General features: G+C 49.6%; 1 protein-coding gene across 1 annotated transcript; it reads right to left on the bottom strand.

Moving 5' to 3' along the window:
• Positions 1–259: 259 nt before the first annotated feature.
• Positions 260–10,319, bottom strand: LOC136433639 (delta-like protein B). Its single transcript, XM_066426043.1, has 11 exons — positions 9,839–10,319; positions 9,377–9,667; positions 8,917–8,980; positions 7,021–7,308; positions 4,791–4,851; positions 3,741–3,871; positions 3,193–3,362; positions 2,765–2,978; positions 1,659–2,544; positions 1,099–1,204; positions 260–772 (listed from the first exon to the last, which is right to left on the bottom strand). The coding sequence occupies exons 1-11, from the start codon at positions 9,926–9,928 to the stop codon at positions 767–769; spliced, it is 2,307 nt and encodes a 768-aa protein (XP_066282140.1). The 5' UTR covers positions 9,929–10,319; the 3' UTR covers positions 260–766.
• Positions 10,320–10,583: the final 264 nt, after the last annotated feature.

Raw genomic sequence — 10,583 nt, 5'->3', positions numbered from 1 at the left:
AGGGCCCAGAGATTCTAAATTCTATCGTTAGTCACGCCACTTGCCTCTCCTTTTCGCATACAGTAGACTAGGGAATTATTTCTATTTTCTACATTTGTACTTCATTGCATGCACTTATGAACTCTGCATGGACGCGTTCTGGCTAATTTACGTACCCTTGACGATTAACCCCAGACGTATCTACCCCAAATGTAACAAATCACTAAGGACTGTCACATTCTACACTAAGGAGTAAAGTGACCGACTGCCAGCCATGATGTATTTGCAAAAATAATCAGACTTTTTATTCATGAACAAACGTTTCAGTAATAACAATACATAAATATATGTATACATTTAACAGTTTCTATAAATAGAATAGACGTTGTGTACAATCTTTTTGTAACACTATGAAGTCGTTGAACATGGAAAGAACATTACAAGTCTCATCTAATCTCATCTTGACACGGATTTTCCGTGAGGTCCATGATTCAATCAATCGTACGATTCAACATACAATCAAATATATCGACTCAAAAAATAGGAAACGATTTTTTAACATTATCTCTCTCTTCGTTCGCTTTATCATAATTTCTCTGTAGAAAATTTACAAAATTTTCTGGGTCTACAAAAGGCACACTTTAATCTGCAGTGTCTGACGTCACAGTTGTCATGGCAGCACCACTGGTGCTGCTTGTCTAGGAACGGTAGCCCGGCTATCGTCTGCTAGCTGCACACTGACGGGAGGGAAGGCACTCACTACTCAGCTAAGGTTGCACTTGGCCCGCTATACCTGAGGAAATACAATGGTAAACATTTGGTTAGATTCATGATCACGCGTGCATTGTACACGTTAGCGGAACACTCAGGGGATTACACCCTGCACTAAGCTGAATAAAGTGAATTCAATTTTACTCAATTTTCCAGCACAACTGTCACTGCACCGCTGAAAGGGCTTAATTCTCCGGTGGCCCCCATTACCATTACATTTCCAACATCATCGCTAGTGTAATGAGCTTCTTAATACCGTGACAAGATTGGATTCGTAATAAATCAAACTCGGTCAATTCACCGAGCTAAATGTAATCTTGGCATCCATTGAAAGGGAGAGATACACACCTCTGTGGCTAATTCGTAGTCTGCGTTGATGACGTAGACGGACTGTCTCGTCGACTCGACGTTGTTTGTGGGCCTCGCAGGCTTCAATTTCTCCACGAGTGAATCTCTGTAAGGTAAAAAGGAATGGGCATGATTAGATGAGGGATCAGATGACCTGTATTTGAGACATGCATACATACGATCACTGGTACATGGCGCGACAACGCGAGCCGCCAGTCGCGCCCATTAGGAGGCACATGACACCGAAAGTAGCCGAGATCTCAGCTCAGGTCCAGACAGTATCGTCTGCCGCTACTTTTTTGTTTTCAAGCGAACTATAAAGCAACACCCAAATATTTCGCCATCCCTCGTTGAAAGAACGATCATTACATGCTGAATGTCCCGCATTCATGTTGTCATCCTACCCTGGAAAATTGCTCTGGGGAATCTACTTTTCCGCCATCTGTCGACCCTTAGTGGTCCCTGTGTCATGCCCTGAATGCTGAATATCGTTTTGAGTTGCAAGCGTGCGACATAATTAATGGTGGCAAACTAGGTGAAGGTTGTCAGGTTTATCTTACCTTCTTAGCTCTTTTTCTGGGTTGCTGTAGGACTGTGACGTGGAGTATCTGTTGTCCTTCTGTTTTTCGCTGAAGGATGATTCGTCCTCCTCCTCGTAAATATCCGCTGTTTTTAGAGTCAATGATTTGCTTTTTAAAGAGTCACATTCCTCGTTGCTGATTTTCAAGCTGATTGTTGTTGGCGGCTGCAGGTTGTTGACTATTCTGTTGTTTGTTTCCGCTGCGTCCTGTGCTCGTCTGTCCCTCTTGATCTTCTTGTACACAACAAATCCGAGAGCTGCGAGCATCAGGATTGGTACCACAATTCCAAGCGCGGCGTAGATGGCAATTTCCGCTCCGACTGAAGACTCCTCAGGAGTGTTCACGGCCAGGGCTTCAGTGTCCTTGCCCACAGTGATGACAGGTGTTGATGTCTCAGGTGAAGACGAGGTGCCGTCTCCGAGTGTAGGGACGTCGACGCCGTCGCGACGGTGGCAGTTGTGTCCACCGTACCCCTCGGGACAGCGGCAGACGTACCCGTTCACCCTGTCCACGCAGACGCCTCCGTTCATGCAGGGCTTGTCGGCGCAGTCGTCGACGTTGACGGTGCAGTCCTTGCCGGCGAACCCGGCCGGGCACTGGCAGGAGTAGTCGTTGACGCGGTCGAAGCAGGTGCCGCCGTTGGCGCAGGGGTGCAGGAGGCAGTCGTCCACGTTGGTCTCGCACAGCGTCCCGATGTACCCGGGGACGCAGCGGCAGGTGAAGCTGTTGACCTGGTCCAGGCACGACCCGCCGTGCTGACACGGGTTGTTCTTGCAGTCGTCAATGTCCACCTGGCAGCGAGGTCCGGTGAAGCCGGGCTGGCAGACGCAGGAGTAGCCATTGGCCTCGTCCACACACTGACCACCTACAGGGAAATCGGTCATCAGGGTCAGTTTTGGACACGCAATTGAAATCTCCATCATAAACGTTGTAAAGAATTATTGTACAACAAATCATTGGCAAATGAATCATTAGGGTCTTACGACTGTGATTAAATGGAAAATCCAGGGGGTTTACTGTGGGGTGTGCGTAACTGGCAACATCTGTGGTGTTTACGTCAATGCGAATATGATTACGATTCTTACCGTTCATGCAGGGGTTGGATTCGCACTCGTTCACTGTGGTTTCGCAGGTGGAGCCGGTGAAGCCTGGTGCGCATGTGCAGACGACGAGTCCGGCGACTTGTTGGCACTGGCCTCCGTTCTGGCAGGGGTTGTTGTGGCAGTCCTGGGCTTGGATCTCACACCGCTTGCCGAAGAAACCCACCGGGCATGTACACGTGTAGTTGTTGACCAAGTCCTGTGGGAAAGGCAAATAAATGAAGACCATTACCGACCTGTGTGGGGCAACACAATGAATCCCCCCAAACCCCTACCTGTTGCGCACGTGCAACGGGGATGTAATTTCACTGAAGCGACATGCGGGCAATTATCGGCACACGTTGTGGTGATATTCAGGAGAAATCTCGCATGGGGGGTAACATGAGTATCAGTATGGAGGAAAGTAAGGTTACCTGGCAGACTCCTCCGTTCAGGCAGGGCTTGTTGGTGCAATTGTCGACGTCGATCTCGCAATTGGTGCCGGTGTAACCCTGGGGGCAGCTGCAAGTGTAGCTCCCCTGGCCAGAGTTTCTGCAGGTCCCGCCGTTCTTGCAGGGCTTGTGGTTGGTACAGTAGTTCAGATCTATGGGGAGGGGAGCGAAACACGTTAGAATTGTGAGAAATGTGGAGGCGGAAACTTGAGAGGAAAGAATGGCGACGATGTGAGCTACTTAGTTAGGACGTGGGACAAAGGTAAAAACCGTATCAAAAATGAGACTCAACAAATGGGCAAACAATAAGTTTACGATTAAGATATGGGTGCGACTGATGGTCGGTATGCGCTATGGTTTAGTTATGGCAGGTATGTCAAGTGGTTACGAGTGGTTAAGGCTTAGTTTACATCGTGTGAGGTCACCCCTGACCGGGTCAGACCGAGCTTGAGAACTGTTGAGGCTGAGTCACTATCAATATGCGGAACTTCATGCCGCATTCCGGACGGACTTGTTGACGCCGTACATACCTTGGTTGCAGAAGAGTCCTCCCCACCCCTCGTCGCAGTTGCACTGCCAGGGCTGGTGGCACGTGCCGTGGAGACACCCGGGGTACCTGATGCACTCGTCGCAGAACTTTCCCTGCCATCCAACACGGCACCTGCACAAACAACGTACAAGAAGACATCCGTTAGAAATGAGCATTTTGTATCAGTTTTATCAAGCAAACAATACGTTCTTGTATCCTGTTTAAGAAACTCTTTCAGCACTATCACCGTATCTGACTGACAGAAAGCGAGCCAGAACATTTGATACGGTGAGACCAGGTGTACTAGTATGGGGGGCGCCAAGACCCGTGGGGTGGCAACTTCTACTTTTATAAACCATTTCACGGAGATTGGGAAGAACTAAATGGAAGGGTTCGGTCCAGTGCCATCTCGGTATTTCTATATCGCACTTGTGATGTATCAAATCCCTGCCCAAATGAAGCCGTGAAAAGTCACTTTTTGTTCTCCTTTCATCGAGTCTGTTGCGTTCCAATGTTTACCTAGGTTTACAGAAACGATTGATCCCGTAGGTACAAACAACTTTTGGAGGACATTCAGTGCATGTCGCCATGCGTGCCAACCATAGATGCCATTTTCTGGGGCCTTCCTCTCCCGTTACCAGTTACATACCTAGGCTATTCTACCAACAACTCTGGTGACCAGTTCACGCACACAGGATTTGTGTAACAACCAGACCTCTCAACAGACAAAGTGCCCGCATGGCGCAGGCGACACTGATAAGGCTTGTAGCAATAATGCGAAAGTAGAAACCGAATCATTCAGCCTAAATGGGTTTTCTGTAACTTAACCATAGTTGTTTCAATCTTAATTCCAGGCGGTATGAAAACAAATACCAACTGCTATTGTGGGCCGGCGGTCTAAGTGATGTTTCTGTTATTGCATGCTCAACGATAACAGAATAAACAAATATTAAGTTGCAGACCATAAATATGTAAGGGATTTTCAAGGATTTGTCCGTGAGAGCAGTGTAAACGAGCGCGTGCTACAAGGTAATGGTTGTAATGGTCTCACCTGCACTCGCCGGGAACCTCGCAGTATCCATGACGATCGCTACAGCCAGGCATGCAGATCGCTGTGGGGCAAACACAAAGGAACAGATTAGTCAAAACTGTCCTGCCATATCTAATGAGAGGATGCACGATACCGTGTTGACTGCTGCACACGCCATGCGTGCATGCATGGTGATGTATCTACACACATAGTAAAATATTACGCTGGCAGGAGGATGTGGCGCCAACATTTTGTTGTCCTGATTGACGTTTTGATTTGTGGCTCAGGTGTGGTGGGAGATAGGGGGGACGCGTTCCTCCAGGCATTATCAATGTTGAGGAGGTGTTCAACACTTGGCAGCTGAGATAATATGTAGGTCTGTGTGTACTTCTCGTGCCGATCCCGGCAGCTGTCCCTTTTGTTTTGTTTGCCCGTAATGCGTCTTGCCAGCTGCGGCTCAGACAAAGACGCTGGTAAGCGCGGGACCCTACAGCACCCCCTGCCCCGGAGCCCCCGCCCAACAGCTCATTACGTTAATTACCGACACGTGCCTGACGAGAAATCTCACCTATTGTGCATAGGTGACTGGGTTTTGGAGTGGTCATCTGCCAAGGGAAGGTCCCGGGTGCTGTCTCCCCTCCGGAGGGAGGGGGCACCCTTTGTCCGGTCCCGGAGCCACGTGGCCAAATCGATTGCTATAGTTATGCAAATACATTACCTATTCTTTCCACGGCGTCCCTGTTGTTGGGCACTGAATGAGATTTACGCCGTGGCACGCGCCAAAAAAGTTTTTTTTCGTACCCACCTAGATAAACTCTAATCACTCGTGCTACCTATGTTGATTGTGTTGCTTAATGTAATTTGTGGTCTGGCTCCACCAAGTTTTCCTTGTCGCCAGGTGTGCGGTAAGAAGTTTACCTGGACAATTTGGAGAGGCGAAACGGAGCCGTGAAGTACGGACTGCGACAGAAGGTGTTTGGGTTGAAACTAAACAAATGGAGACTGGAGAGCACGAGGGGCTTTCTGAACTCAACACAAACGCTGGGCCTCGTAAAGTCAACAACACTGAAGGCTTTCTAGTCCACGGCACGCAGCTAGGTCACACACTACCAACAGGTCCTTTACACGGTGTCATGTTGAAACCAACTGTTCGGGGCAGATGGGCTGTGCAAACTAGGATCGGCCACTCATGTCAGTCTCAAGCGGCTGTACTTGACAGAATTTTTACCCAGAACCGATTGCATGCAGGGCCCCTCGCCCTCTTCCACTTCAATGCCCGACATTAACATGATAATCTTGGCACGCGACCCGCCTGAAGTACAAGTAATTTTTCTTTGAGGGCTGGGGACAACCATGGCTCCCCCAATGTGAATTTATGCAGATGCCAGCTACAACAAAGACCCAAGCGTTGCCGGGCCGTGCCAGAATTATTACGCCCTTTGTCCCGGACCTAAACCCACCCGCAAGATTGACAACCGGGGAAGGTCGACCCATTATGTCATTCTGTCGTGGTAAACACAGTCGAACATCGCGTTTAACTGTCTAGCTAACCCACTTCACAAACCTGTTGCAGTTTGTTTTTTTACCTCAAAGCCCCGCTCACTATTCATACAAGAACATCTGCCGACCCCCAGGTGAATCACCTGCCCGGAGGCGTGAAGGTAATGATATCTCTGCAGAGGTGTGGCCTTCGTTTTTACGACAATTTCCGACGCCACCCGATCCCGCAGTCGCACGTCCCGACAAGAAAACCACTTAATTCTACACCGCCCAAATGGCTTTTCCCATGTTAAGCGTGTACAGAAGGAGTCCGAACGCTCCACAAACACTTCCGTGTGGGGCCGGGCGGTCGCGGGAGGCGGGGTCGGGTGACGTCCCAAGGTAAGGCCGAGGCAGATTGATTTCTGGCCGCCCGACTCGGCGTGAAGCAGATGTCTATCTAATCCGTCAATGCCTTCTTTGAGCGACAAAAGCCACAAGCCCCTCAAGAGCTCAGTACAGAGCGCTTCCTACCCGGGAACGGTCAGTAAATACTTCCCCAAAGACACAACTTTCTGTACGGTGCCTGCAAATCTGTAATCCGCCCACTTGTCCCTTCATCCCGAGGCCTTAACACGGCTTAACTCCCACCAACAGACACACCTCCTGTCGGTGGCTTGTAAGGAGCTTGGGCTGCTATGTGTACTTTTCCCAACACGAATCCTGCCTCCCCGAAGTTGTAATGCGTGTGAAGAAAGTTAGTAGTACTTACGTTCAGTGCAGTATTTGCCCTCCTCCTCATTCTGGTCGGACTTCCACCCTTCGCGGCAGACTTTCTCGCCTTCCTCGTTGCAGGTGTAATGGCCGAAGACGTCGTTCCTTGGACGACAGTAGACAGAACATCCCTCCCCGTAGTTGTGCTCGTCGCAGACGACACGGTAGGCGTAGCTGAGCTGTTGTTGTCCTTCGATGTGGGTATCCTCGTGCCATACCTGGCCGACAGATAGGTGGCGCTGCGTAGCCAGTCGGGTGATCAGGGTGCGAGTTTCTTGGTCCGAGCCTGATACAAAGTAGAGGAGAAAAACGTGTAAGTTTGAGTACATGAGCAACACATTTGACCTTGCTTAACTCGTCAAACATGGCTACTAATGTGTTCTGCCAGTTGTATGAATACCACAGTGTCACTGCTGTCGGTGTTCCCATCGTTATTGCCCTAACACGAACCCCTGCAATTATGCACTGGCAAGCAACGCTTTCAAAATTAGATAAACTGGTGGCTATCGGTTTGTTTTTTGATAGGACGGTGTCACCCACGAAACAATAATTGTGTGCGTGAATTAGTTTTGTTCCAAACAATTCCCTGTCGATGTTGTGTTACTGACAGCTGTTGTGCTCCCACCGCCCGGCACATGCGCACTGCCATTTTTCGATTTATCGCCAAAAGGACCCTGAAACAGCTTGTCTTTGATACAACATCGGGGGTGTGTTGGTATGCTTCGACCGAGATATGACATGATAAACCCCGCCGTTTATGTGCACAAAGAACATGTTCAGATATTCACAGCGTAACATCTTAGAACAGACCCGCCTGCCTACACTGTGTGCCTTTCCCGTCCATATCGCATTACAAACAGATTAGTTTGGTGCTATCTCAGTGTCCACTTCATTTTGCAGGGGTAAAGAAATTTGGACGCAGATATCACAGAGACCTACGGATGGGGTTATTTTGTACAACTCGTCTGTGTTGGGTCGCCCCCCCCCCCCGCATCGTCACCAAGTCGCTGTTAAAAACATAACCCAGAGAAGACGTGTGAGTCGCACAGCCTGTCAAGTCGCGAAGATAAACAGACCCATGCATTTGAACAGCGGCGATAAACGCCTCAATCCGCGACTTTTCGACAGATTTTGTCGATTTTTGTATGCCAATGTAAACACATCCATAATGAATAAGGAGGTTGTTGGTATTCAATGGGCCCGCACAGGGCAGCTGTTGGCAGCAACATGTCAATTGAGGGGGGTGCACAGGCCTGCCATCTGCCGAACGCCCAGCTAAACTTCATCACAGGTTAGACTTTGGTAAAGTTACGGACGGACATACCGTGCTGTGAAGGCCATTCTATAGTGTACACAGAAGCCAACGGCTGATTTCAGATAACACACCTCTGGGGAAAACTCGGGGTTGCCCCCATCGAAGATGCCCCCCTGCATCGCCCCACGAACGCGCCACCCGACATCATCTAGTTCTGTCATTCAATTTCAGAAATACGACCAAACTGACCTAAGCGATCCATGCAGTTGTGCAGAGAGAGAAACAAATCGAACTACTGATGTTGTGAATAGGACCCGATCGTCAGCTGCCGGGGCGAACCCGGCAAATACCCGCGGGGGACGGAACAGTAGAGGCCACTGTCCCGCAAGCCCGGTCCCCGCGCGCTAACCTGAATTATACACGGTACCAGCCACCGGGATCTAGCCGGCCATTACTTGCACACTCCACGATATATCATCCCCTGCCATAAATTACCCGCTATCAACGTGTTCAAACGAGCGAATATTTCAGATCAATAATCCAAACGAGACCATGCCTCAGGGACTTGTTGTGATCCCAACGATAATGCATTTAGGACATCGGTTAGTTTACCAAACAGAAGGTAAAACGTGTACTCACCAGTGGATGCGGTAGTGGTGGCGTCCAGTTCATGCCAGGCCTCGACGATCAGCGAGAACGTGCCCTGCAACAGGCAGACATGTTGTTTACAACTCTTGCCAAATTAATAAAAAATAATATGCCCAGGCACCACGAGAGGCACGGACTGTGGTGTCATTACAGCCCATGCGAGCAGTGCGACCGTTTTGGATCTTGCCACTGTTTTCAAATACATGCACGAAATTATCTATCTGCACGAGACTGAGAACAACAAACAACGAGGGATAAACTGTGATCTTCCGGAGGAGGATCCCATTTGGGTGTAAAATCCCTTTCTTTAGGTTTAAACAAGAGCGTGTGAGAAGAGCGCAATGTAAATTCTTGCATCAGCGTGTCAATGAGTTTACAGTGCAATAAGCCAACAACATCTCTGTGAGTTGAGAATTTTCCCAGAGAAAAAAATACAAACTGTTCAACTTACCGGCCAGGTGAAACTGAAGGGTAGGCGGATGGGGTTGGCAAAGTTGTCGGAATCCTGGATGTCGAAGGAGTTTCCTCCCAGGACCGGGGTTTCCAGGCTTCCGAACGTGCAGGGCGGGTCGGGGGACACATGCGCTTGGTAGTGTTTCAGGCAGACACGGAAGAAGGTCTTGCAGGGGGCCGAGCACACAGCCTCCGGGCGACCGGAGCTGCAGCACGCGCCCGTCTGGGTCGACCCGGTCGGGTTGGAGAAGGAATCGAGACGGAGCTCAAATACCCCCGAACTCCTCACCTATAACACATGATAAACGATGAGCACATTACAACTAACAGCATAGTTAATACAAGAACTAACCACATTACGCACTGCATGTACTACCATCGGAGTGTACAGTTACAAGCCAGCCATCTATTGCAACATTCTAACTAGAATTGTAGCGATCGGGAAGTGCACGTGGCTTACCTCGGAAACGAAAACTGCCATAAGTCCGAATGTTAGAAGCACTCTTAGCGGGAAGCTCCGCGGCAAAGTGCCGCTGGCCTGCGGATCCATGTTGCTGTGTGTCCGCTGGTTGCTCCTATTGTCAGGAACGATCGCGCAGGTAGACTAGTCCTGGCTGTTTGGTTGCCTTTGTTGTTAACTCCGCCCAACTCGCGACTTGAGTGACAGCTCGCTGAATGCAGCCCGGCGTTGAATTTTAAACGTGCGTGCGGATACAATTGGTCGTCCGAAGGGTTTCAAATCCCGAACCGGCGGGTAAACTCGAGCGAAGCGGGGCAGCGTGGACGGCACATACAATCCTCGGTAGTAGTCCGATTCTCGTCCGTAGCAGTCAGGAATGATCGCGATTTGTTGTTGGAGAGGACCGGTGCACTGGCGACACAAACGTGGAACGTGGAATACACAGTGCAAGCAACTCGGAACACGTCCTCTCTCTACCGTGGTCTCACTGGAAATGTGAACCGCTGGCGTCTGCCGCTCAATTTATAGGCCCAGCCATGCATACATTATCCGTCGCGCATAAAATTTTGGCACAATCTGTCATCCCGGGGGTACCAGATAAACAAGGCTCTGATTGGTCGAAAACAATGGGCAAATTGGCCATGTGGCCCGGGTTGGTCGGTGTGCAAATCTAATTCACACTTCTGAATTTTTAATTGACTTGTTTAACACCTCCAGAGGGGAACGATGAATAAAGAGGGTCCAT

Source organism: Branchiostoma lanceolatum, chromosome 4 (assembly GCF_035083965.1).
Source record: "Branchiostoma lanceolatum isolate klBraLanc5 chromosome 4, klBraLanc5.hap2, whole genome shotgun sequence".
Classification (NCBI taxonomy): Eukaryota; Metazoa; Chordata; class Leptocardii; order Amphioxiformes; family Branchiostomatidae; genus Branchiostoma; species Branchiostoma lanceolatum.
This window is presented reverse-complemented; position numbering and strand designations above follow the sequence as displayed.